We start from the raw sequence: 25835 nt of genomic DNA, 5'->3' as shown, positions 1-25835 counted from the left end.
GGTGATATGAAGTTAATGTATTCAACAAAAAGCAAATGACTGATAGGCAAAAGTTTTCTTTTTCTATGTATGAATCTGACAGTTTTGTGAGAAAGTTATGGAATGCAGAAGTTAGTTGTGTTAGTTTAATTCTTTGGTGTGATTCTGGGCAATCAAGAAAATGCATTCTAGTGTCCTTACTCAAAATTTCAGGACAAAATATGCATACGGAATGGGTTTTGCAGTTGAAGTGTGAAATTTAATTTAATACAGATTATATGCTTACATGTAGTTAAGGACTATATTTTATATAGTCTTATATTTTTGCTTTTGGTGTTCCTGTGTACGTACTAACATGCATTGACATTATATATATATTTAAAAACTAGTGTTTTATGCCAGCTGTCGTTACTTTGTATTTGACAGAGTGAGAATGCTCGATTAGGCCTGTGTGAGAACCAGCAGTGGGTGCCTGTTGTGCTACTGTTTGGGCTTGTCGGCTGTTGTATACCCCCAGAACTCAAGGCCGAGTTACTTCTGACGCTGGCTGCGTTTGGGCGTACGCCGGATATCGCCGCCAATCTCTGGCAGTCACTGGAAGTCTCTCAGGTAAACAGCTGCTGTGTTCATGTATTAGGTAGTAGCAATTGTATTTGACCTTCACATTAGGCCATGACTAAGTCACTGATTTTACCAGACTCGGTTCAGAATACTGCTACATTTTACTGCCCAGTTGTATTTTGTTGTAAAGTTTGGTCATGTTGATTGTTTCTTGTTGTAGATTGTGGGGACAATTCAACCAGGAAGCCAGCCTGGAGGTTTACAGGTTTGTGGTACTTTATACATCTTTGTAACAGATTTTATTACTATGGTTTCCTGAGGTTTAATCATTGTTCTGGAGACTCCGTGGTATAATGATTAATGTGATGGTGCAGCTCAATGACCCAAGGTCATGCTGGCCTCATGTGTGGAAAGACCTGCCAGCATCCTGCAAATGGTTGTGGGCTTTGCCTGGTTTCCTCCCTGTATAATGCTACCAGCTGTCATGAAATGTCAGATGAATTATTCTTGAGTAGGGGGCTTTTGTCGCCAAGGGTTTTAGCACACCAGCACAGTGCAGTGACCCAGCAGCCCTCCCACCAATGTGGTTGCTGTGAGTTCAAGTCCAGCTCATGCTGGCTTCCTCTCCGGCAATACCTGGGAAGGTATGCCAGCAACTTGTGGATGGTCGTGGGTTTTCCTCGGGCTCTGCCAGGTTTTTTCCCACCATAGTGCTGGCCAACATCGTATAAATGAAATATTCTTGAGTATGGCGTAAAACATGAATCAGATAAATTATTCTTGAGCACTGCTTAAAACTCCAATCAGATAAATAAATCAATAAATAAATTAATCAGTATTTGTTTTATGGAATATAATATCTGAAATTTCCACTGAGGCTTACTTGTTAGGGTTTCAGCACGCTGGTGTTGAAAGTGAAAATTGAAATTGAATTCAAATCCAGATTTTTTGCATGAGAATTGTTTTTCATCTTCTGCTCACTAGGTGGAGCTGGCTGAAATTGAATCCCGAAATGAGACCTACCCTCTAACCCAAGCCTTCCTGGAATTCATCAATGTTCTAACAGAGATCCCTATACCGGCAGCTCTTGGCGCGGGTTATAGAGTACCTGGATTTGAGCCTTACCTTTTGTTTATCAGAGATGATGTCCTGCTGAAATTTGCTTCAAGGGCCTATAAAAATGCGAGTGAAAAGGTGTGAAAGTCATACCAGTTTATGGTTTCAGAATATTGGAATGTGATCGTGGATTTACTTGACCTTGAAATTCTTGAAAGTAACACAGTTAAGGCTATTTAAATGGATAGATTTTATTAGAGAATTACCTATTAATCAAATCTTTATCAATAATTAAGTTTGAATGATCACGGCTTCACTTCTCATCGGATTCCTTGAAAGTAATAGGTTTTGAGGCCTTAATAAGTTCTTGAAATAAGAGTAGATTTTAATAAAGAAGTCTCTGTTGATAAAGTCCTTTAAATAAAGAAGTTTGTCACAAGTTTGTCAAGATAGTGGTGTTTTTCTACCTTTGTTATGATAATTTGGCTATGATAAACACAACCACTTTTAGTTGTGGATTTTTGTCAGGAGTTTAGTGTTATCTTGCAAAGTGCAGTCGTTTTATTCAATTTTTTTCTTTTGTTTCCTCCACCCATAAACTTGACCATAGTCATACAAGAGAAATATCCTGTTGCTGGACATAGAACAACAGTTAAAGAATTAACAGAATTCTGCCTTTTGTGTTCATTGAAGCAAGTACATACATAGTTGTAGTTGATATACTAACTTGGTAATTTGGATTTTCACTCAATCATTGTTTGAACTGAACAAACATCCATTAAAACAAATTATTTCAGTGGAGTGTGGCTGCTGGTGCCCTGGAGATTCTCTGTAAGTTAATGGAGTCACACGAAGTCTGCCTAGAAGATTTCCTCGATCAGCAGGTGGAGACCCCTGGTGGCAAGTCTGTGGGTTACAAACCTCCAGGACACACCCTACTGCTACACATGCTTAATGAAACTGGACTGCTGAAAATGGTAAGCCTATACATCCTTTGAACTTACACATAAATGTACACTATAAAAGACCATTCAAGTAAAAAAAAATAGCCTGTTTGAACTCAGTTCCCAATGCCTGCCTATCATCCAGTTTTTTTGTTTTTGAGTACTATATTTTACCTAAGTGTAGCATTTTTTAAGGGTCACATTTTCCTTGACTCGAAAAACTGAATCTGAAGTGTTGGCATCAAAAGTATCGGTTTAATGCCTCTGTGTGCCTTGGCATTTGCACATGCCAAGCTTTAAATGAAATATAATATTTCTGGATTTCTGTTTTAAGTACTTCATAAAACATTTGTCAAATAAACACATTGTATGCTGTGTGTTTTCAGGTGCTATACATATTGGATGAAGCAATCAAACAGTTTGAAACTTACACAAGTATACCAGGTATGTTAACTGGACAATGTTTTGACTAGTTTGTTTCCTTCGATGTCAACGATTAGACATGGTGATAATCTGATGTTTTTGTTTGTGGTAAAGTTGAAGCTCGAGCTGGTTTCTTACTTGTGATTCTATCGAAGCTGACGCTTGAGCTGGTTTCTTACTTGCGCTTGTAGGGTAACTGAAGATTGATGTGATGTCATACTTGCTCTCTCAGAGTAGTTGAATCTTGAACTGGTTTTTTACCTGTTCTTGTATTGAAGCTGAAACTTGAGCTGGTTTGTTGTTCTTGTATGGGAGCTAAAACTTGTTGGTTTCTTACTTGTTCTTGTACGGAAACTGAAGCTCGAGCTGGTTTCTTGTTCTTGTGTGGACGCTGAAGCTGAAGCTGGTTTCTTACTTGTTCTTGTACGGAAACTGAAGCTTGAGCTGGGTTCTTATTTGTGCTTGTAGGGAAGTTAAAGCTTGAGCTGGTGTCTTGTTCCTGCAGGGAAGCTGAAGCCTGAGCTGGTTTCTTGTTCTTGTAAGGAAGCTGAAGCTGGCTTCTTGTACGGAAACTGAATGAATGAATGATTATGGCTTAACGCCACATCGGCAATATTGAAGCTGGATTCTTTTTTTGTTCCTGTAAGGAAGCTGGAACTGGCTTCTTACTTGTTCTTGTAGGGAAGCTGAAGCTGGTTTCTTGGTTGTTCTTGTAGGGAAGCTGAAGCTGGTTTCTTACATGTATTTATAGGGAAGCTGAAGCTGGTTTCTTACTTCTTCTTGTAGGGAAGCTGAAGCCTGAACTGGTTTCTTACTTGTTCTTGTAGGGAAGCTGAAGCTTGAGCTGGTTTCTTACTTGTTCTTGTAGGAAAGTGGAAGCCTGAACTGGTTTCTTGCTTGTTCTTGTAGGGAAGCTGAAGCCTGAACTGGTTTCTTACTTGTTCTTGTAGGGAAGCTGAAGCCTGATCTGGTTCCTTACTTGTTCTTGTAGGGAAGCTGAAGCTTAAACTGGTTTCTTACTTGTTCTTGAAGGGAAGCTGAAGCCTGAACTGGTTTCTCACTTGTTCTTGTAGGGAGGCTGAAGCTGGTTTCTTACTTATTGTAGGGAAGCATGAGCTGGTTTCTTACTTGTTCTTGTAGGAAAGCTGAAGCTTGAGCGTGCCTCGCTGCTGTGTCTGAGGATGATTCAGGTGACAATGGAGAAGGAGAATGTGATGATGTACACACAGCGGGAGAGCGGTGCGTCGACGTTTATTTCCTCCATGGACAAACTGCTCATGGCCATCAACCCCCGCAGTGGCAAACCTGACCACCTGGTCAACATTGCCAAGTGAGTTGAAAATTATTGCTTTGCCAAGTAAGTTCGATATTATTGCATTGCTGAGTAAATTGGATCCTACCACGTTGCCGAGTAAGTTGCATCTTATCATGTTGCCAAATTGCATCTTACCACATTGCACAGTGAGGCAGTTTCTATTGCATTGCTGATCACATTAGATATTACCATTTTGCCCATTGTTGTTACCCATTGTTGGATACATGTGACATCTTACCACATTGCCCAGTAAATCGGATCTTACCCATAACCAAGCTGGAACATTGTCAAGTAAGTAATATATTACCACAGTACCAGGTAAATTGGATCTTACCACATTGTTAAGTAAGTTACATGTTACCACAGTGCCCGGTAAGTTGGATTTTATCGAGTGCCATGTAAGTTTTTAGTACATTTTATCACACTGCCCAGCCATTAAGCTGGTTCTTACCACACTGTCCAGTAAGTTACATCTTACCACAGTGCCCAAGAAGTTGGATCTTACCACATGGTGAAACTCCAGTCAAATATATAAAAAAATAGATAAATAATTCAAGAAGAATGACATTTTTGGTGTGTAAATTGAGTTTATGTGTATCTGCACTATTTACTCAGTAAGTTGTTACATTACATTTAATTCAGCATGTCTGTGTGATCAGTTTCTTCTTGGCTGTTGCAGGTATGTCATATTTGGTACATTCCTGCCTGAACACGCCCTTGCTGCGGTGAAGATCCTCCGTCTGGTCAGTCGCTGGGCAGTCATACAGTCAGACCTTGTGGGGCTATTCACTGCAGATGAGGTCAGAGTCTACACGTGTCCCATAATCTTGGCTAAGCTGGCTTATGTGTGAGGTTACAGTAACACAGCTTTAATATTTTGTGTATCCATCAACTGAAAGACTATTGAAAACGGCAAATTTTTATTTCTTTATGAATTAAAATTTCAAAACTAAACCACAGGTACTTGACATATCTTCTGACTTACACAAACTTGAGCCAGCAAGAGCTTGGTTGAAGTTGTGACTTCATTGACGACGGGTTAATATCAGCTGTGGGAAGAACAATGCTATAGCCAGATAAGCCATCTAAGTTAATTCAGGAATAAATTATTAGATATTGGGGAGAAGTGACGTCAGTATCCGGATAAACTTTTTTGTTATAATACGTCATCTATCCGGTCAACTTAGGCTATGATGTAAACTGAAGATCTTATCAGTGAGCTGTTGGTATTCACATAACCCTTGTTATCTAGTATTTTCGGTGCCTCACTCTAAAGTTTCAACTCTTCCACATTTACTGTACTAATATGAAGAACAAAGACTGGATAACAAACTCGTTATTTCTATCCTGTTGCAAATGCTCAGAACTTCCAGGTATTTATAAGACATATTTATCAGCAAACGCAGCCTTCTTCCCCTATACCTCTCCATTCAGACATCTGCTGTCAACAACTGCGTGAGCCCCTGGCAGATACCCAACTTCCCAAAAGTAAGATGTTGGTGTAAAGGTTTATTGGTTTCCCAAATTTCTTATGAGTTTTAATATAAATTGCTCTGTATGCTTCATTTGGTCTTTTTTATATATTCTTGTTATTGTCATGAGTTCCCCAAGCCTCTGCTTGGTTTCCTCCCACCGTAATGCTGGCTGCCGCCGTTCAAGTGAAATATTCTTGAGTACGCCATAAAACATCAATCAAATAAATTTATGAATTTGATTGATAGTTGGGACATGCAATAACCCTTACTTTGAAAAGAGGTCAATCAAGGTAGAGGGTTGTTCTGGAGCATGTCTCTTATTTTAGACCCGTTGACACGTTGTACATGTATGTAAAAAGAAAATCTGAAGTATAATGTAATGTAAAATAATTGTTTTCATTTCTTCTAAGATGACAAGTAAAGAGTTGCTGCATGGATTTGTGGAATGCTTGGAGGCGGATGAAGCGGAAACCAAGCCCTCTGCTGATCAGCTGGAGGAGGGAAGTGAGTAATGTCCTACAAGTAGTTACAGCTGTGGAGGTCTGCATTCTCTGGTTTCTTATAGAAATGGAAATACCCTCTCAGGTCACACCAAAGACTTCAAATATGATACTTGTTACTGCCTTCCTTGGTGCTTAGCACTGAGAGATTAGAGGAAGGAAACAGGACTGGTTGGCCCAGTGTCAGTATGTTGTCAGTTGGTGAGGTGTCATGTCTGGTGTCTTCAGCATGATACTTCATACTGACATGGACTCATCCTGTCATAAGAAGACAGTGTATGTGGACACATCTTATGACTCCTCATCGTCATGTGATTGTTAAGTATGACCCAGAAACCTGTTCAGGTCAGGTCCAGCTCATGCTGGTTTCCTCTCCCGTCACATGTGAGAAGATCCACCAGCAACTTACGGATGGTCATGGGCTTCCCCCAAGCCATACCCTGTTTCCTCCCACTGTAATGTTAGCAGCTGTTGTATAAGTGAAATATTCTTGAGTGTAATACTCCAATCAAAAAGATAAATAAATTGACTAGTTCTTACAGTCACCAGGGAAGGACGAAGGACATTAGTTTTACATCTCATCTGTAAGTTTCTCAGTCTCTCACAAAACAGTTTTCTGAACGTTTTTTTCAAAACTGTTCATCATTTTAAATTGAAAGCTGGTATTTGTCTTCACCATAACCAGCACAGATCAGGTTTGAGGTTTGGGCTGTTTTCTCATGTTTTTCCTTTGACAGAGTTCATGTTTGTTTTTATTGTTTTGTGGAATGGCATGTTGTACCGTCTCTTTCAGGTGAAGACCTTAACACAGCCCAGGTAAAGAATGCTTGTAGACAACAACTTCTTCAGCTGATCCTCTACTCTGTGGACCAGCCCGCACCCAACATTGCCCATTTCCTCCTGGGGCTCGAGCTGCAGAAACCTGTCAGTAAAACCAACTTACAAGAACCAGGTATGTGGGTATGTCGAATAAGTACGGTAAATAATTTCATACTACTTGTGGTAATGAAATTTTTCTTTTTTTCCAGTAGGATATCATTCTATCTGCCAAGCAAACCTCAAATAAACACCTTTTAATGATCAGTAAAGCTTTATGAGGCAAATGAGCAGCTTATTCATGGGTGAAATTTTGGGTTATTTAAAGCTGAAAACATTTTGACCAGAGGACAGTTTTAGAAGGACATGTAATGTAGGGTTTGAAACTAAACACAGTTCTGCTTGTCATATTTTCATTTCTGGCAAGTAGAGTCAAACAAGCAAGGGTTCGACTGGCCTTGGATTTATCGACATTCACTTCAATTAATTCGGTTACCAGTGACAACACTTTCTTCTATAAACAGTCATCAAAAAACAAAGCTTCTACTTAACGGTGTACAGTTAGATGGGAATAAATCATCTATCAGTTACTGGCTCCTATAGCACAGTTGGTAGAGCGTCCGCTGCAGGGTCAATCCTGGGTGGAGTCACACCTAAGACCGTAAAAGAGGAAGTTGTAACTTCCTTGCTTTGCATTCAGCATGAAGGGATAGTGCAACGATCGGTTGACCCTTATCAGTATAGTGGCTCGGGCGGGGCAGCTTACTTGTCTTTGGTAAGGCTTCTCAGTGAAGCAGCACTAGATAAAACAGCAGTGGAAATCTGTCCTACAACAAGGAGGCACATTACATGCATTCTAAGAATTCCTTTGTCGTCATATGACTGAAAAATTGTTAAGTATGACGTTAAACCCCAAACACTCACTCACTCACTCGTGGGTTCCACCAATCAGATTGATGTAGAGTGGCCACATAGTCGGTTAGGGTAAGTCAGCTAAACTTTAGGCAATTTTACGTTTGTCAAACGACCTAGTCAATTATTTTGGTAGTCTACTTAAGGTAGTCGGCTAAATGACCCTAGGTTGACTAATACACCTCAGACGGCTGCAAAACTTTGTGAAACAGGCCCTTGGCTTTTAACATCTTGAGCTTTAATCAATCTTGTGTTAAATTTCTTCGCTGCAGGTTTAACGTGGAGAATTTTGGTCTGTTGTACATGATGAAGAACAATCGCTTCGTCTGAGCTCTCTCCGGTTTCCTCCATTATCATCACGTGATTGTGATCGTCAAGTGAAATAAAGGTGCAGAAACACCCATGAAGTAAAGAAACAAAGAAACAAAAAATATCAGGAGCACTCGTAGATCACTTTGATCACATTATTCTTCCAAACAAACCTGACAGCATCTTTTGTAAGACTAATAAAACTCGTAATAATATCCACATAAAACTGTGCATTGTTGCTGTACTTAAGGTGTCCTTGGCTCCCCAAAGACCTGTCTACATGCTATCCTGACCCTGCTAGACCGTGGGATAGGCACCCTTTCAGGCCCCACTTGTCTGTATGACACCCCTGTGTTAGCTGGACTGGGGTACCAGTTAATCTACAAACTGTGTGCAAACAAAGACACTGCAGCTCCAGCCATGAGGTATTTGAGGACCACCAGGGACTTCCTTTACAAACATCTCCAGTTACTTCCATTTCAACAGCAAACTATCACTGGTAAGAAAGCATTTCAACTATTGAATATTTGCTTACTTGCATACATATATGCAAATCAAAAGTGTATTTTTGTTTTTATAATACAGGCCCTGATATGAATAATTGTATTTGTAAAGTAATGCCAAGCCAGTTTTAATTGTTGTTTTATGGACAGAGTAAAAAGGGTGAGAGGAGGGTGTAGAAATAAAAATATTAACTTGAAAATCATCTAATTTGTGGAAAATGTGTTGTATCCTGGCAGTTCTTCTTGTTGAAGACATATATACATGTCAGAAGCCTAGAAAACCTGGAAAACGGTAAATACATGTGAGAAACTTAGAAAAACTGGAAAATGGTAAATACATGTCAGAAGCCTAGAAAACCTGGAAAACGGTAAATACATGTGAGAAACTTAGAAAACTGGAAAATGGTAAGTACATGTCAGAAGCCTAGAAAAACTAGAAAATGGTAAATACATGTCAGAAGCCTAGAAAAACTGGAAAATGGTAAATACATGTCAGAAGCCTAGAAAAACTAGAAAATGGTAAATACGTGTCAGAAGCCTAGAAAAACTAGAACATCATAAATACATGGAGTTCGGACAAAATGAAAGAGTTTCAGTTTTATCCCATTTTTGGACTTGCTTGTGTCAACTTGTGCACAAAACACAAAAAAATTGTGTCGCCATACAACGCTTTATCATTGATGAAAAACAAGTGAAATGTTGAGGACCAGTTGATCCAGCCAATGATCAATCATTCATTGTTCAGTTCAGAGGACTAGGTTGATTTAATTATTGACAACTCGCAGACGGTTTACGAGATACTGTTTTACTGAATACTGTGTGTATTTTGTAGAGAGAAAGTTTTCTGCCCATCAAACGTGGTTGTTGAAGGCTGTGGCAATTGAGTTACGGCTGACATCCTTGAACAGACAGCGTTCTAACACACAGAGGTTGATGACTCTACTGCTAGATGACTATACAGATGAACAAGCTCAAGGTATGGCATGTCTGTATCGGTGTTAGTTGTCACTGTTAATTTCTTTGATTGGTATTTGATGTTGTAGGTAAGAATAACTTATGTGTTTTTGGCTAACATTATGGTGGGAAACTGAAGGGGAGGAGGCAAAGCCATCCTTGTGTTGGTTAGATGTCATTGTCAGCAGAGATGTTGTCTGGCAGGGTGGGGGATAAATAGGAATGGTGGGCATCCATCTGTCTGTCCGCTGCAACTGTAGTTACCAAAAGAAAACAGAATGAAATGACCCTCATTGTAAGGTTCTACCTGTATTTATGAAGATTTCTTCTGCGCATATAAGTGGATTCAAACAGTGAGTCATTTCAATCTGGAACCTGCGGATAGTCTTGGGTTCCCCTCGGACTGTGCCTGGTTCCATCTCAACATAATGTAACATATATGGTGTATATTTCTGTGAAATTTGTTAAATTGATCTAATATAAAAATGTGAAATTTCCACCACTAACTTTGTGGTTGTTTATTATTTGCAGATGGGGCCTCTGTGGCTCGGTTTGTTAGCATGCTAGCGCAGCGTAATGACCTACGAGCCTCTCAATGAGCTCTTGCTGGCTTCCTCTCCGGCCATAAGTGGGAAGGTCTGGCAGCAACCTGTGGATGGTCGTGGGTTTCCTCCCACCATAATGCTGGCCGCCGTCGTATACGTGAAATATTCTTGAGTAAGGCGTAAAACACAAATCAAATAAATAAATAAATTATTTGCAGGATTACTGTCCGAGCCTGGAGAGGCTGACTTCTCCACCGTGGACCAGGGCCAGTCCATACTGAACACCAGCACTGTCAAGACACAACCCGTGAGAGGTGAGCAATTCACACTTGTTTGTTGATACATTTTGCTGGTATTCCCTGTGTTGATGCGGTGAGAATCTAGGTAAGCTCTAGGTGGCATCAGAGCGGAAGTAGAAACTTGAAACATCAGCATGCAACACTCCATCGAATTCATGTAAGTAATCATGTATGTTAGCGCTCTTATTAAGAAACACCTGTCATCGTTAAGCTATGTTTTGATGTTCTGAGATTTCTGGAGATATCACAGACTAATTTGGCTTTTTGTAGCTCTGGAGTTTCCCAGTCTTATCTCCCACATTTTGATTTTCAGGTCATCAGAAACGGAAAAAAATCCTGCGCATACTGGACTCTATAGACTTGACTCAGAAATACCCTGACCAACTTCAGCTGGAGTTTTTTGACCCTCGCCTTATTGAAGAAGTCATAACAAAGTGTGAGCAGGAATCAGAGCAAGGAGTGAGCTACTACGACATCAAAGCACTTCACAGGATATTGATGAATGAAATCAACAACCTGCAAGGGACGACTATGGCAGGACAACGATCTCTAGTGATGGAGGTGAGATATGGTCATAGGATGATATCCTGAACAGGAAAATTTCTGTTCACCACAGTTTGAGTCTTGCTTCTTGCTCATTATTTATTTCCTGTTATGTGATTATTATGCTGGTAAGAAGCTGTGAACTACTGTGTTGTGTGGTCTTGCTTGAATTTAACTGCATACAAATTTTTATTGAAAAGTAGGCTTTAAAGGTGCTTTCAAGGGTTCAATCTTTTTAGCGTAGTTTCTAAATATTTTCCCGTTTGGGCCTCCTTGGCATAGTTATGTGCATAGCATAATGACCTAGGAGCCTCTCTCCAATTCGGTCGCTGTGAGTTTAAGTTCAGCTGATGTCGTACATGGGAAGGTCTGCCAGCCACCTGCAGATGGTTGCGAGTTTCTCCGTACCTCTGCCCGGTTTAATCCCACTATAATCCTGGTCACTCTTGTTGAGTGAAATATTCTTGAATACGAGCCATAAACATCAATCAAATAAATAAATATATTGCCTAAGCTGATTATCTTTACTACATTTTGTCAGGTGACTTTATGTAGCTTTCGTGTCGTTTAAAAGTTTTGCAAACTTTGTAATTATTTTAAATACATATGTGTGTTGTACATGTATACTACATTCTACTCTGAGATTAGAAATCAAGCAAAATTAAATCCATTTCAATGAAGCACGTTTTTTTTTTTTCAGGAAGTTCAAGCTATCTTGCGCACAAGTCTTGCCAGAAATATGGTACGAGAAAACCTGCATGAGAAGCGACAGGCATTTGAAGCATGGAGACAAGTGGTAGAGATTCTTCTTACCTCCTGCCCTGAAGATCTTCTCACAGGGGAGGCAAGACAGAATGTTCTATTTGAGCTGTTGCAAGATCTTTTGAAGAAGGTACTGAAAGCAGATGGCTTCTATGATATTTTTATTTTGTTCTTAAAAACTGATTTTTATTTTTCAGTTTTGTTACATATTTGTTGGTTGTAGATTATATTTTTTAAAAAAAAATTACATTTAACTCCTTGGAATGGTAACCATATTTTCCTGAATATTTCTTTTCAAGGACTACATGTAGGTTAGGGCTGCATTTCTCACATTAATCGTATCCTACGTATGTCAGTAAATTTAAGATAAGCGCTTCAGTGTAATTTTAAATTTGAATGAAAGTTATCTCGTGCTATGCAGCATTTACTTGGTTAGAGAGGGGTTTTTATTGATCTAAGCACATGTTTACATATTCTTATTTCTATGATAACTCGTACACTGCTCCCTCGAATTTACATGGATCAATTTAGCGAAAAATCGGAATTAACGCGATGGTGTGTTGTCCCCCATGTTTTTTTTTTGTACCAGAATCAAAATGTTCACCGGAGAAAATCCAAAACTGTTGTCACTTTAGTCATCACTTTTGTCCAGATTTGAGTGTATATCTACAAATAAAAGCTGTGCTGAGAATCCTAATTCTACTGTACCTGGGTAAACAATGAGACAAGCTCGAGCGGGAGTCTAGGAACAACGTGATTTCAGCAGAATGAGTCGGGATGAGCGCGTTATTTTGAGGGAGCAGTGTATGTCTGCAGATGTGACGCCTGTCAGATGTGTTTACCCATTTCTTCAGGTTTCTGATGAGGACACACTGCCAGAGTTAACTGCCCCTGTTGCGGGTGTCATCCTTACATTAATGACAAACCTGCGACAGTGCTTCGTGAATGACCAATCAGAAGGCGGGGAATCTTTGCCGCTGACTCAGTACGTCAGTTTCCTGGACGGTGCGGGAGCAGGACCACAGCCCGTGGGGTTCCCTACCAGTTCAAGCTCACGCACTCTCTTCTCTACATCACTTCAAGTGGTGCTGAAGGGAATAATAGAATACATACTGAGATCGAGTAAGTTTCATGGTTTAACATGTTTTTGAAGTGAAGCATTCACATTAGGTTAACCTCAGCCACTTCAATCTCTTCAGAGCGAGAATAAAGCCCCTTCACCCGGGTGCAGTGTCAGAAATCAGAGCCATTGTCATATTTATATATTGGATTGGTGTTTTACACGGTACTTCAAGAATATTTCACTCATACCATGCTGACCAGCATTATAATGAGAAGAAACCTGCCAGAGCCCTGGGGGAAACCCATGATCATGTGCAGGTTACTGGCAGACCTTCCCACAAAGAGCCGGTGGTGGAAGCCAACATGTGCTGGCCATTGCAATACATTTGGAGTGTCGTGTGAGAAAAGTCAGTGTAATACTGTGCAAAAGCAGCAATGAAATGTATGAAAACATGCATAAAGCAGCTGTGTGACCTATGTTGGAGTTGTCAATCAAAAGTCTAGCTTTTGAAAACATGTTAATGATTGTTGTCCTCTCCAGGTGGTCGTCAGCAAAGGGTACGGGCCAACCTCTACGGAGCATTGCTCTATTTCCTACAGATAGCCCAGAAACCACCCGAACTACCACACTTTTTAACAGGTAAGTTGTACATGGATAAGTGTAAGAAAACAGGATACTTTTTCCTTGTGTAATTGTATATATCCTGAAAATGACTTAAAATTTTGTCCACAAAAATGCATTTTTAGAGGCAAATAAATGTCATAAAATAGTACTTTCAGTGCTGAAACCTTATTATTTTCCAGAAGAATATCATCCCATGTTCGAATTAAATTTTAAAACCCCTTTCTAAACCTATAGAACTCTTAGAATCAGGAAAATGGACAAGTTAGTCATGTATGAAATTTAGGGTATATTATATAATATAAACAAAGGCCAGTAATCCTGTATTCAGCATAATAGAATCCACACCAGTGTAATCTGTGAACAGAGGAAGAACAAGACCGCAAAGAACGTCAGTTGTGCGTTGGCAGGAAAGATAGTGGTGCCTTGACCCGGTGAGAAGGGATACATTTTACTTCACAGTTATGATAATGGTGAACGGTCACAGAAGAGACAGTTGTTTTCTTGTGATACTTGTGTTCGTCATGACCAGTTTTCAGATAAAATGTCACAACTAAAGAAGGAATGAACTGTACGCATCACTACTTAGGCACAAATTACTTCAGGTGGGAAAGATTCTCCATGACACCAGCGTGCGGTCCTGTCCTGCAACGAAATCGTAGACAAAGTGGATATTAATTACCATGGTATCCTATGTCTGTAACATGTTTAACCACATTAATTTATTGAATTAATGTTAGTACAATTAATGTAGCCTGTGATTGTGTTCTGAAATAGATGGCCAGGAACATCTGTTGTTGTCAGTGAGAAATTGACCAGGACGATCTGTTGTTGTCAGTGAGAAATTGGCCAGGAACATCTGTTGTTGTCAGTGAGAAATTGGCCAGGAACATCTGTTGTTGTCAGTGAGAAATTGACCAGGAACATCTGTTGTTGTCAGTGAGAAATTGGCCAGGAACATCTGTTGTTGTGAGTGAGAAATTGGCCAGGAACATCTGTTGTTGTCAGTGAGAAATTGACCAGGAACATCTGTTGTTGTCATTGAGAAATTGGCCAGAAACATCTGTTGTTATCAGTGAGAAATTGGCCAGAAACATCTGTTGTTATCAGTGAGAAATTGGCCAGGAACATCTGTTGATGTGAGTTAGAAATAGGCCAGGAACATCTTTTGTTCCTGGAATGAAACAGAATAGATTACAATCGTGCAGATCTTTTTTGAATTGATTTCAGCCATCTCCAGTGCTTGTAATCACACCATTTATGCGTTTTTAACGTTTTGCAAAAAAAAAGCAAAAAAAAACAACAAAACAGAATACTTTTTTTTTTGAAGCTTTAGATTATGATTACTGAGTTGATACTGTGAACTACTGGTTAATAACTCCTCGATTATGTGCCAACTTGCCATTATATAGCTGAAAATACTCTGAATGTGGATAAGTGCTTGTTAATCATGCATTCATTCTGAAATGCCACACTGTCTTGATATGATTCCCCAGCCAGGTATTCAAACTCTTAAATGATTGGTTCATACAGTAATACACAATCTGATACACATTTCTATGCATAGTCCAATGCATGACAAAGCATCCTGGCCAAACTCACTGACTGTGGAATTATTTCCAGTAATGCCTCATTATCATCTTGTGTTTTTTTATTAACATCATCCCTGTGTCATACCTGACTGGAGGGAGCACAGGCTGATGTGAAATACCATTTATTGCAGGGCAGACTTTTCTCTTTTTATGTAAATCTGACTATAAAATTATGATAGGTGGTCAGGGTTTTCTGATGTACTCGTTTTCTTCAATTTTTCTTTTTTTTGTGTGGTGATGCCTATGTGGAAGAACATTTCTACAATGATTTGTCACACAGACAGAAAATTTTTTAAAATCTGGGAAGAGATAATTTGCAATCAAGTGAATTTTCGCCAAATGAGACCCATTTCCGTGTGTTTACTCTCCAGGTCCTGGGGATTCCAGCAGAGTGGAGAGTGTCATCCTGAGTAAGGAGAGTGAGTATGAACAGCTGGCCAAGGAGAATCTGAACTCTGTCATGTCGTTCGGGGAGAACTTCATGGACATTGTGTGTCGGGATGCCTGTGATGGACACGACGTGGGAAGGGTAAGTACAGGATGCAGTCATTTACCAGCATGTTTTAGCGAAATAGAAGGATTCCGAATTCTGTCTGTTCACTTGTGATGCTTTGGTTTCAGTACAAAAACTGCACCAAATTTTTGTCCAAAGTTCTGATACAGTTTTGTGTACAGCTTCATTTTGGGGTCCCTCAAGTTTGAAAAACACCTTTCAAATAAGTTCTCTAAATTTTGCTTGTAAAGTGTATGCAAGTAATTGAATCTGCAGTGCAAAGGCTTTTGTCCCAGAATTTAAAGAACACTCCAGTTAAGAAAAGTGTGAAATGCACATTAATTGACCTATATATATATATATATATATATATATATATACATATATGTATATTTCACATTGTTAGGGTCAGATTTGAACGCATATTTCCCATACCAGCCTATTTTTGATGAATGCTTATGTTGTTGTCAGATGTTGGCTCTCTCAGTACTGGATGCTCTAGTAGGACTGGACAAGTACCAGCAGTGGCTGAACTTCCTTAGTGGGAAGGGCTACCTACAGCACCTGATTGACAGCCTCCTGAACGATGATGAACCTCTGCAGGCTCTCCTCACGAACAACCTGGACTCCCTGCGAGTTCTCTACATCTACGAGTCCAAGATGGTGAGTATAATGAGTGAAATATTTTTATTATATTTTACGGCGTAAAAGACCAGTCAATTAAATAAATAAATGAAGATCACTACTCTTCCGCAAATGTACCTGTACGTAACATGTGAGAAAGTATGTAATTAACTTGTCAAAAGTTGGTGGTTTACCCTGGGTTCCCAGGTTTTCTCCATGTATAAAACTGATTGCTGTCGTTCAAGGGACAAATTTTGAGTATGGCTTTAAATAACAATTCTTAAATCAATTTAAAAAAACAAGGGTCTTATTGGTGTAAACAGTTGTATAATGGCTGGGCAAAACTTTTCAATTTCCAAAATAGAAACACTTTTTCTGAGATTTTGTCATAAAATGTCCTCATGTTGGTAGAATTAATGGACCATGTTTTATCCATCATTTAGGGTTTGTTCACAAAGATCGGGGAATCTGTTAGTGGTGCTCACAGTCTCCTACGCAGTGGTATTGTACAGAGGCTGGCTGAGTGCAGGTTCTTTGACATGAGACCAGAATTAGAAAGGTGAGACTGACATGTGTGATGCTCCTGAGTTTTGTTTACGGGAATACGCTATTTATGGTATTAATGAAAATTTTTTGAAGTTTTAGTTTCTATAAGGATGGAGCATGAAGTCAAAGAACTGTAAATATGAATAAATAAAGAGATATATAAATACACAAATATCATTGAGATAAAGCTCTTTTTTGGGGTAATTAACTCTGGATTTATCTTATGTGTAAAAGCAATGAAATGATTTCCAGGAAATGGCAAATGGCGTCAGGATAAAGCTCTTTGTTTTGGTAATTGATTCAGGATTTGTCTTACAACAGTAAAATGGTTTGCTAGACTTGGCTTCACCGAAGCAGATGACGGGGAAAAATTTGGTACAAGAATAATTTGGTTTTAGTTATGATACCATGACTAAGAAGCCAGTTTTGTTACACCCTTGTTGAACTGAATGTTGATCAGTAGAACAATGTTGTTAACATGGAAATGATGTCATTTTAGTGCATTGTTTGACAAGCTTTCTCAGTCAGTTTCCCCAAGCGAGAAGTTCTCAACGGCTGTAAAAATTTAGTGTCTTAAATTCCCACCATCTCTCCTTTGTACAGACATGGCTCTGATGACCCTGACACTGGCGATGATGACTTCATCCCCAGTCCCATGGCTCGCTACAGACAGCTACTGTCCAGTGCCCTCAAACTGTGCCTGGCCATCCTGACCTCACTGGGCATTGAGAACAAGGACTCTGGGAGCCAGGTAAATCAATCACCTACAGATGTCGAGTTTCTTAAAACAACTATGTTTTGTTTTTAATCTAATAGCTGACCAGATCTAGTTTTGACACCAATACCAATGGGAAGGCGGCATCTATTGTTTTTTTGTTCCCTGATGTGGCGCAGAGATAGTTTGAAGCAGAACCTTGAGCAGTTGCTTCGTCAGATATTGTTTACAACGCAACATCTACAATGTTACAGTGTTTCAGTGTGTGCTGTAACTGCGTTCTGAATTCACAGTGACGTCATATTGATGAGCTGAAATGTTTGATAAAACACGTCAATAAAATGGCTGCCCTGGCTTTTGGCAAAATAGCAATCAAAGGAGTTTTCTTTGACTTATTGCAGTTTGACACTGTCTACTCTGCGTGTACATATATTTTATTATGTTTATGGAGTATCCTAGTTAAATAGGAGTGTGCTCCTTTCTGCTATTGCCATAATCTTTTGACCATTGAGTGCACATGTTAGGGGATTAGCTGTCACAGTTTAGGGTGTGGCTTATAGCCATGAGTTTTTGTTCAAAGACAATTGCTTTTTATAAGCCTGTGCCCAGGGTCCTGTACTTTTTATGAGCCTGTGCGCAGGGTCCTGTACTTTTTATGAGCCTGTGCGCAGGGTCCTGTACTTTTTATGGGCCTGTGCCCAGGGTCCTGTACTTTTTATGATCCTGTGCCCAGGGTCCTGTACTTTTTATGAGCCTGTGCCCAGTCCTTTACTTTTAAACCCGACTACCATCAATTTATGCAAGTGAATATAAGAATATAAGTAAGTAAGTAAATTAAGATTTAACATCAAAGAAAAAACTGTAATTGTGCATTAAAGTGTACTGCAGTAAATTTTACTGTAAAATTTTATTTTTTTTCCTTTTTACAACCTTTTGGAAATGGTTGAAAGTATATTATGTGTATTCTCTGATTTCAGGTGTTGCAGTTTGTGGTAGCTCACATTGATGTATTCAATGTTATAATCAGAGAAAAGCTAAACACCATGAATTTACCATCCTTGAGGGAGTTATCTCTCCTGACAGCAGTCTTGGGAAGAGCTGCTTATCATGGTAAGTAAAAGGCGTCTCCATGTATTTGGTTGTGACTTTTAGTTTGGAATTGACTTTGAATTTTATAATTGATTCTGAATTTTAGAATTCATTCAGCAAAAGGTTCACTTTTGTCACAGCTGGAATCTTACATCACCTATCATCTCTTCTCTGTAATTGAGTGACCAATCCTTGAGGGTGTTTCGTTAATCAATCATCTTTTCTCACCCAGCTCGTACTGACCAATACTTGCTTCTGTCTCTAGGCTCACATTAACCAGTCATCTTTTCTCTCCCAACCGATATTGGGTAATCCATGATTCTTTCTTATGGACCACATTAACCAGTCATGTTGATATGATATTGACCAATCTCTCATGATAGTGACCAATCCTTACTTTAGTTTCACAATAACACTTTACCAGTCATTCTTTCTCTCTCTCAGGTGACATAGAGAATGAATACTTCCAGTCAGAAGCTGCTGCTCTGGAGTACAAAGGCCACGTAGCCCGGATCCAGCGGCAGATGTTGGCCCTGCTGCCCAAGTACTGTTTGTCAGAAAGGATGATTAAGCAGCTGGAGGGGGTGCGGACTAGGGGGCAGAGACAGGAGGAGGAAGACAAGAAAACTGAGATCATGCTGTGTGTGCAGGAAATCACGGCGAATGTCATGTCCTTCTGCAGGTCGCTCATCTCATCATCAGGTAAAGTTACGAATTAAATCCTGCAGTGGAGCGGATGGGATAATCTGCCTAGGGCCACATAATGATGAAACTTTTGGTAAATGGATACGGGAAGCTTGATTAAACCCTGTACATAAAATTACCAAGTAAAGGTACTTCGCTGAGAAAAATCTGAATTGTTTCATTAGAATTTGAAAATTTAAGGTAGTGTCTTTTGTATAAATGATTTACAAATTAATTGGCGTTATGGTTCACAGTGTTTAGAATCAAATCTGTTGATTTCTTTATGTCCCTTTTTCACTCTTTGTCATGTAAATGACACAATCTGAGCAAAATGTAAAGCCTGAATTTTACTAGCTAATAAGATGCTTTTGATCAATTTTTTTTATGGTAATTAAATGTAATTGAGATGATATGTCATAGACTTCCAAGCAATATTTCATCACTGAATTGTATTTTGTTGAGGTTTTCGCCCTTTCTCAAACTTTAGAATTTCACACATTCTGAGGAAATCACACTGTTTTCACCATTCAGGAAACAGTGCTAAGTATTGCAGAATTTTGTTTGGACCCAGTTTGGAAGAAGCTTTAGCAAGGGATTTGAGGACATTTGAAGGTGAGCTCCAGTTTAATAAAGTATAAGTGATTTTTATATGTAAAAACTGTAAAAAATGTGGATTGTAAGTATTTATTTCTTGAATTAACAAACGTTTTAACCACACATCAGAGCAGCGCTAAAACATTTGCAGTATTGTTGTGGTCCTTTCTGGATCCTGTCTGACAAAGTTGTCCTAATGCCATATCAAATAAGTTCCTTAACTGTGCTGATGTATGTCTTTACTGTATGTTGTCGTGAACGTTACCCCAGGGGCATGTTGTGACGGCTTTCTCAGCCTTTTTATTCTATGTAATTGCTGTACATTTGATAAAACTCGCTGTTGATGAAGGATTCTTTCTGCTGTCCTTGATGAGCTACTGAATGGTTTCCACCATCAACATAGCCGACTATATTCTTCAACATGAATTACAATGCCTGTAACACAAAGCAGAGACTCCCCATTTTCTGACTATGAAATACATAAATTTGTTTGCTAAGAGGCCTTCACTGGCTTATGTGACATAAGTGTTGGTCCAGCCACAGCCAGTCATTCTACTACCACTGAGGTTATGGGCTCAAATCCAGCTCTGGCTAACCGTGCTTCAAAGATAGCTTTAACTAAGGAAGTTTACCAAGTAGTTTTGGTAAAAGATAGCGGTTTATTTTTCAGCCCATTAACATGTTGTATAAGTAACAATTGATGTTCAATAAGTCAAACAAATAAGTATTTTTCTTGGTGTTTTTCTGGCAGATTACCAGAGCTCTACTCTGAGTCCAATCCAGACTCCTAACCTAGGTTTAGTGGTGTTCCATCTGCGTCGCTGTACAAACCAATTCATGTCTGTGTATGACAACCACCAGGAGCATCTGAGGAAACTCCAGTCGTTAGCTGACCTCACTAACGAGGATCTCAAACATGTATGTATTCGTATGCATTCAAAGTATTTTTCCAAGCCCAGCCTGTGCTGGCTTTCTCTCTGGCCGTACATGGGAAAGTTTGCCAGTAACCTACGGATGGTTGTGGGTTTCCCCCTTGGTTTGTTCCCACCAACACATTAGTTTTTACTCCGAACACTTGACCAAACAAATCAAATAAATTAGTCAATTAGTTTACTTGTACAGGAGGCTCTTGCATCACAGGCTACCTTGCTCTTCATATGGTTTTAATCAACACATTCTGTTATGTACAGTCCTATTCAGTAATAGTGGAATTAGAAGCTTGTATTTTCTGTGATTTCTCTATTGCAGTTTCTAGACGCAGGAACATCAGAGAAGCTGTCCACGCAACAACGACAACAGATCGCCAGAAAGAGGCTGATACAGATTGTGGGTCACAAGGTTAAAGAGCTCCGACATTATTCATGTATCCTTTGTCTATGTGGTTGTGAGCCTATACTTACTGGTTTTAATTACCATATAAGATCAAGGTTCGTATTTACTTAGCAACTGTATAATAAGACTCAAAGTCTTAAATTGCAAATGCCTTAAAGGCCAAACTCAGAACATGACAGAACTCAAATTCTGGGTGATACATTTTTTCTGCAGTAAGGAGTCAGTGTATAAATTTTAAACTTCCCAGGGCAAAACATTTTAATAATAGCTGTGTTTGAATTTTTGACTTGAATCTTAAGATGTTTTGATAGATATGGACATAGCACATGTACCTCTCCTTTCCAATTTCTTAAGTGACCATTGTTTTTAATATACTGTAAGAAATTTGAATTTGTAGTCTCACAAAATAAGGGCTAAAATTCTAAATTGAGTTTGTCGTTTCAAGTATTTCCTTGACCACTTGCTCTCAGACATCATAGAGAACTGTTTGTTTGTGCTCTGGCGACACCTGGAGTTCTACCTGTTACATTGTGTCCCCATGGACAAACAGCCGTCCCTATACCAGGTGCATGTAAAGAGGAACCGGCAACTTCGCAGGTTACAAGGTATACACGAAAACCCAGTTTTGGCAGCATGGACTCGCCCTGCCACAAGTAGACTCAGTATATGTTCACACACCTATCAACTCCTTGTTATATGACTGAAAACTTATCAAGTACGACTTAACACCCCAAGCATACATACCCTAATCCCTCAAACTTTTTACATATGAAAGGACAACATTCAGAGCCAATTTATGCACATTTTTAATTTGATTTTTGGGACAAAACTACATTAATTGGATTGCCATTTCAGGGCTTCACAAAAAGTATAATTTTGTCAGTCTGTACAAAATAATGCTTTCAGAATACGCTTGAATAAACACCTTTCAAATATGTGAAAAGTTTGATGACTAACAGTACATATAGATGAAAACCCATTGTGCTGCTTAAACACTTCATGAGTGATCAGTTATATGCTGAAACACAATTTAGCTCATTGGGTAAAGTGCGCGACACTTTACTGCACTGGTTCAATGCCGGCCTTGGACTGTGATTTTCCACCAATATGGCATGCAAGTCTTCACCTTACCCACAAGAAAATTTGTAAGTAACTTGCCAAAGGTCTGTGGTTTACCCAACTTATACAGGTGAAATTCTTGAGTATGACATTGAGAAACAATAATCAGTCAATTAATCTGTATTGCAGATATCTCAAGTCTGAGCTCACAGTCCATGAGAGAAGCTGATGTTGACCCTGAACTGGAGGAAGGTACAAGGGGGGTAACTCAGGAAGATATCGATCAGCTCAAGATGGAGGCTGTGTCAGCCATCAATGAAACCCTGTTTGAAAAACTGCAGAAAATTGATCAGGTATTTTAAGAAAACAAAGTGTTAGCTGTTAAAATAGATGTATGAATATTGCATATATGTAGCTTAAGTTCACGTTAATTTCTTAGAAAGAAGATAGTAATTTTAATATACTTGTAATTGATTCTAGTAAATATTTTTGATGAAAGTGACCAAGTTTTGCTCCACTTTTTTTTGAGGAGTGCTGTTGTCAGTTGATGCAGAGGTAAAAATTTTGAATGATAAATGAATGAATGAAAAATTATTGTTTGTATATTCTTGACAAAAGAGATTGAAAACGTGTGCAAAAGCTTTATTGTGAACCAGTATAATTTCATTTTTTGTGTTTGTTTTGTAGTGCTTTGGCAAGTCACGAACAGAGTACGGCTTCACAGAAGCTCTCATCCGACGAATCAAGCGCCTTCTGAAACTTCACACTGGGCTGTCATAACCCCAAGACCATCGACTCATCGTGTCATCAGTTCATTTCTGTAATTTTCATCAACACGTCTTGATGAAAGTCAGTTGTCAAAGAGTTGGTAAATGTGTGGGAGAATGTTTTTGGTAGCTACAAGCATGGTTGAAGTTCGCAAGATGAGACACTGGTACATTTCCTGTAATTTACATGTTTATGTTATATTTTACATGTAACACATTCTTTGCTTAAAATATTGAGCATGGAAGAAATAAGTACTAAAGTATTCCTGTCACTTTGATATTTGATATTAATCTGTATCATAGGTATCATGAAGTGGCAAAAAAAAAAAAAAAAAGAAACAGAATTTTTGCCAAGCATTCATTGAATAGTTTCATTTATCTGTGCAAGTTTCCTGCTATTATTCTGATGTCATGGTACAACAAGTCTATCAGCTGTGAAGTAAAGTGAGTAATTAAGTAATTAAATGAAATAATTGTGGTATGTTTGTACATGTAGTCATAAGAAATATGTTACAACCACCAGAAGTATTTCTTTTTCTATTTGTTAAAAATTTTTACACACACCAAAAATATATTGTCAGTTAAGTTCCTCCTCATAAATAATATGGTCTGAAAATGTTGGGAACAAAAAAAACTTTTAATGCACTTACAGGTTTTATTTTGATCAGTTTTAGATAGATGTCAATTCAAACCGGCCAGAAATATGTATGTGATAAGATGCCTATGAAAAGAACATTTGTATCATTGACTTACAAATTCCCAAAGCATTACAAGTGCCTTGAATTGGAAGAAAAATAGTGGGGAAGTCATGTGACATGATGTACTTTTTATGTTATCAATGAGAAAATGCTTCTAATGTTGCTGGTCCATTGTAATAATGCTTTAAAATGGGGCCCCGGTCGAGGGGGTTAGCATGCAAGCTCAGTGCAATGTCCCAGGAGTCTCTACCAATGTGAATGCTGTAGGTTCAAATCCAGCTGTATGTGGGAAGGTCTGCCAGCAGCCTGTGGATGGTTGTGGGTTTCCCCCGGACTCTGCTCGGTTTCTTTCCACCGTAATGCTGGCTGTCGTCGTGTAAGTGAAATATTCTTGAGAATGACATAAAACACCAATCAAATAAACAAGTAAATAAAATGAGCTTACAAATTGGAAGCAATGAGGTATTCAGCGCTTAAACATGACACAGTGTGGCGTTATCTGAATGGAAAATGTGTAGAGCCTACATTAGGAAACTTTGTACTCATTTTTACAGAAGTTTGTTAGTCCACTTTTTTGAAGAAAAAAAAAAGGAGATATGAAAAAAGAAGGAAATGATTTTGAAAATTTGTTGTCTGAGAAAAGTGTTAAACCTGGTAAACTATTGTACAGCATATGTGGAAAAGAAATGTTCATTGTTTATGGTGCTGTATTGTGAAAAGCTTGTTTTATGCCAGTGGAATAGCATCAGTGTAACATTGATTCTGTTGTCACAATTGTACATTGCCCTTACTGTCTGTTTAAATGACGCAAACAAGAATCCAAAAATACAAAATTGATTGTACAGAAAAATGACTTTGTTGGTCTGATTAGTTTGTCATCCTCCACGCAGTGTCCATTCATGTGTTTATAATGACCCTACTCCTTACAGCACATGTGCCGCTCTCTATCTTTCACTTTACAGCACTGCCACCAATAGCAAATTTTGTACAGAAGTCTTGAACACCACCAAGATCATTGGTGTCACAGTGATGAGGCAGGAAGTGATGTCAACACAAACAATTGATCTCATCGTTTGTCTCCAATAATACTTTATACCCATGCATTGTCTTTACCTACAACATGATTCTAACCAACACTTGAAACAATTTTATTGATGAATGCTGATAAAATAGTTCCACAGGGGGAAGACATGACATGAGGCTAAGCCTAAACAAGCCTACTTACATCTCGCGGGCTCCAAAGATTAAGCTTTTCTGTTACCGGTTGTGATGAAATGTGAAATGTAGAGAGCAATGCATGTTCAGTAAGGAGTATGTATAATGACACTTATTTATGGTCGGTCGCTGTGAGTTCAAGTCTTGCTCATGCTGGCTTCCTTTCCAGCCGTACGTGGGAAGGTCTGGCAAAAACCTGCGGATTGTCCTGGGTTTCCCCTGGGCTCTGCCTGGTTTCCTCCCACCATTATGCTGGCCGCTGTCATATAAGTGAAATATTCTTGAGTACAGCGTAAAACACCAATCAAATAAATAAACTTATTTATGGTAATCACAACTTGTAGTGTGTTTCACACCTTGCTTTGAAAAGGTAATTATTTTTTAACAAAGGCGGCTGTGCAGGGACCATTATGTTTGTGATAAAATATGAGGAAAGAAAAACTGGTAATGCCCTATGGCACTGTGGCCAAGACTTACACAAATAATGACAAACTAACACTATCAATTTTTGTTTCTATTTTGTTTTGGGTTAACATGGAAGAGGGCCATTGCCAAGTGGCGAAGGTGCTTACCTTTCAATCCCCAGAGCACGGAAGGTGTGGGTTCAAACCTTGGAGAGGTTGGCATGCCCTCTCACTTTGTGGGTCCTTGGTGAAAATATGATGTCACTGATGTTCATGTGACTGTTTGCAGAAACATTGTTCATTGAAGGTCATTTGCTTTCCTCCAATATGGTGGGAAGATTCATTAGTAACTTGCCAAAGGTTGATGGTTTGTCCCATGCACTCTGCTTTCCTCACTTATAAAAGTGAGCACCTTAAGAAAGTGAAAAATTCTTAAGGGTGGC

At 39.0% G+C, this 25835-nt stretch overlaps 1 protein-coding gene across 1 annotated transcript in view; it reads left to right on the top strand.

The window, feature by feature from the left end:
- LOC135462742 (nuclear pore complex protein Nup205-like) overlaps nt 1-24545 on the top strand; it is a 36797-nt gene extending 12252 nt beyond the window's left edge. The window contains exons 14-41 of the mRNA XM_064739979.1: nt 406-588; nt 761-805; nt 1525-1734; nt 2394-2573; nt 2927-2984; nt 4104-4293; nt 4958-5078; nt 6164-6257; nt 7047-7205; nt 8541-8789; nt 9626-9769; nt 10511-10606; nt 10905-11152; nt 11835-12026; nt 12751-13018; nt 13500-13598; nt 15544-15701; nt 16137-16328; nt 16733-16848; nt 17439-17586; nt 18528-18660; nt 19084-19341; nt 19855-19935; nt 20669-20835; nt 21166-21280; nt 21720-21854; nt 22498-22661; nt 22996-24545. Of these exons, the coding sequence (XP_064596049.1) occupies nt 406-588; nt 761-805; nt 1525-1734; nt 2394-2573; nt 2927-2984; nt 4104-4293; nt 4958-5078; nt 6164-6257; nt 7047-7205; nt 8541-8789; nt 9626-9769; nt 10511-10606; nt 10905-11152; nt 11835-12026; nt 12751-13018; nt 13500-13598; nt 15544-15701; nt 16137-16328; nt 16733-16848; nt 17439-17586; nt 18528-18660; nt 19084-19341; nt 19855-19935; nt 20669-20835; nt 21166-21280; nt 21720-21854; nt 22498-22661; nt 22996-23088 (4296 nt within the window). The 3' untranslated portion in view covers nt 23089-24545. The remainder of the gene's footprint in view (nt 1-405; nt 589-760; nt 806-1524; nt 1735-2393; nt 2574-2926; nt 2985-4103; nt 4294-4957; nt 5079-6163; nt 6258-7046; nt 7206-8540; nt 8790-9625; nt 9770-10510; nt 10607-10904; nt 11153-11834; nt 12027-12750; nt 13019-13499; nt 13599-15543; nt 15702-16136; nt 16329-16732; nt 16849-17438; nt 17587-18527; nt 18661-19083; nt 19342-19854; nt 19936-20668; nt 20836-21165; nt 21281-21719; nt 21855-22497; nt 22662-22995) is intronic.
- The last annotated feature ends 1290 nt before the right edge of the window (nt 24546-25835 follow it).

The sequence above is a fragment of the Liolophura sinensis genome, chromosome 1 (genome assembly GCF_032854445.1).
Source record: "Liolophura sinensis isolate JHLJ2023 chromosome 1, CUHK_Ljap_v2, whole genome shotgun sequence".
In the NCBI taxonomy this organism is placed as follows: Eukaryota; Metazoa; Mollusca; class Polyplacophora; order Chitonida; family Chitonidae; genus Liolophura; species Liolophura sinensis.
Note: the sequence above shows the minus strand (reverse complement) of the source record. Positions and strands in the feature narration are given on the sequence as shown.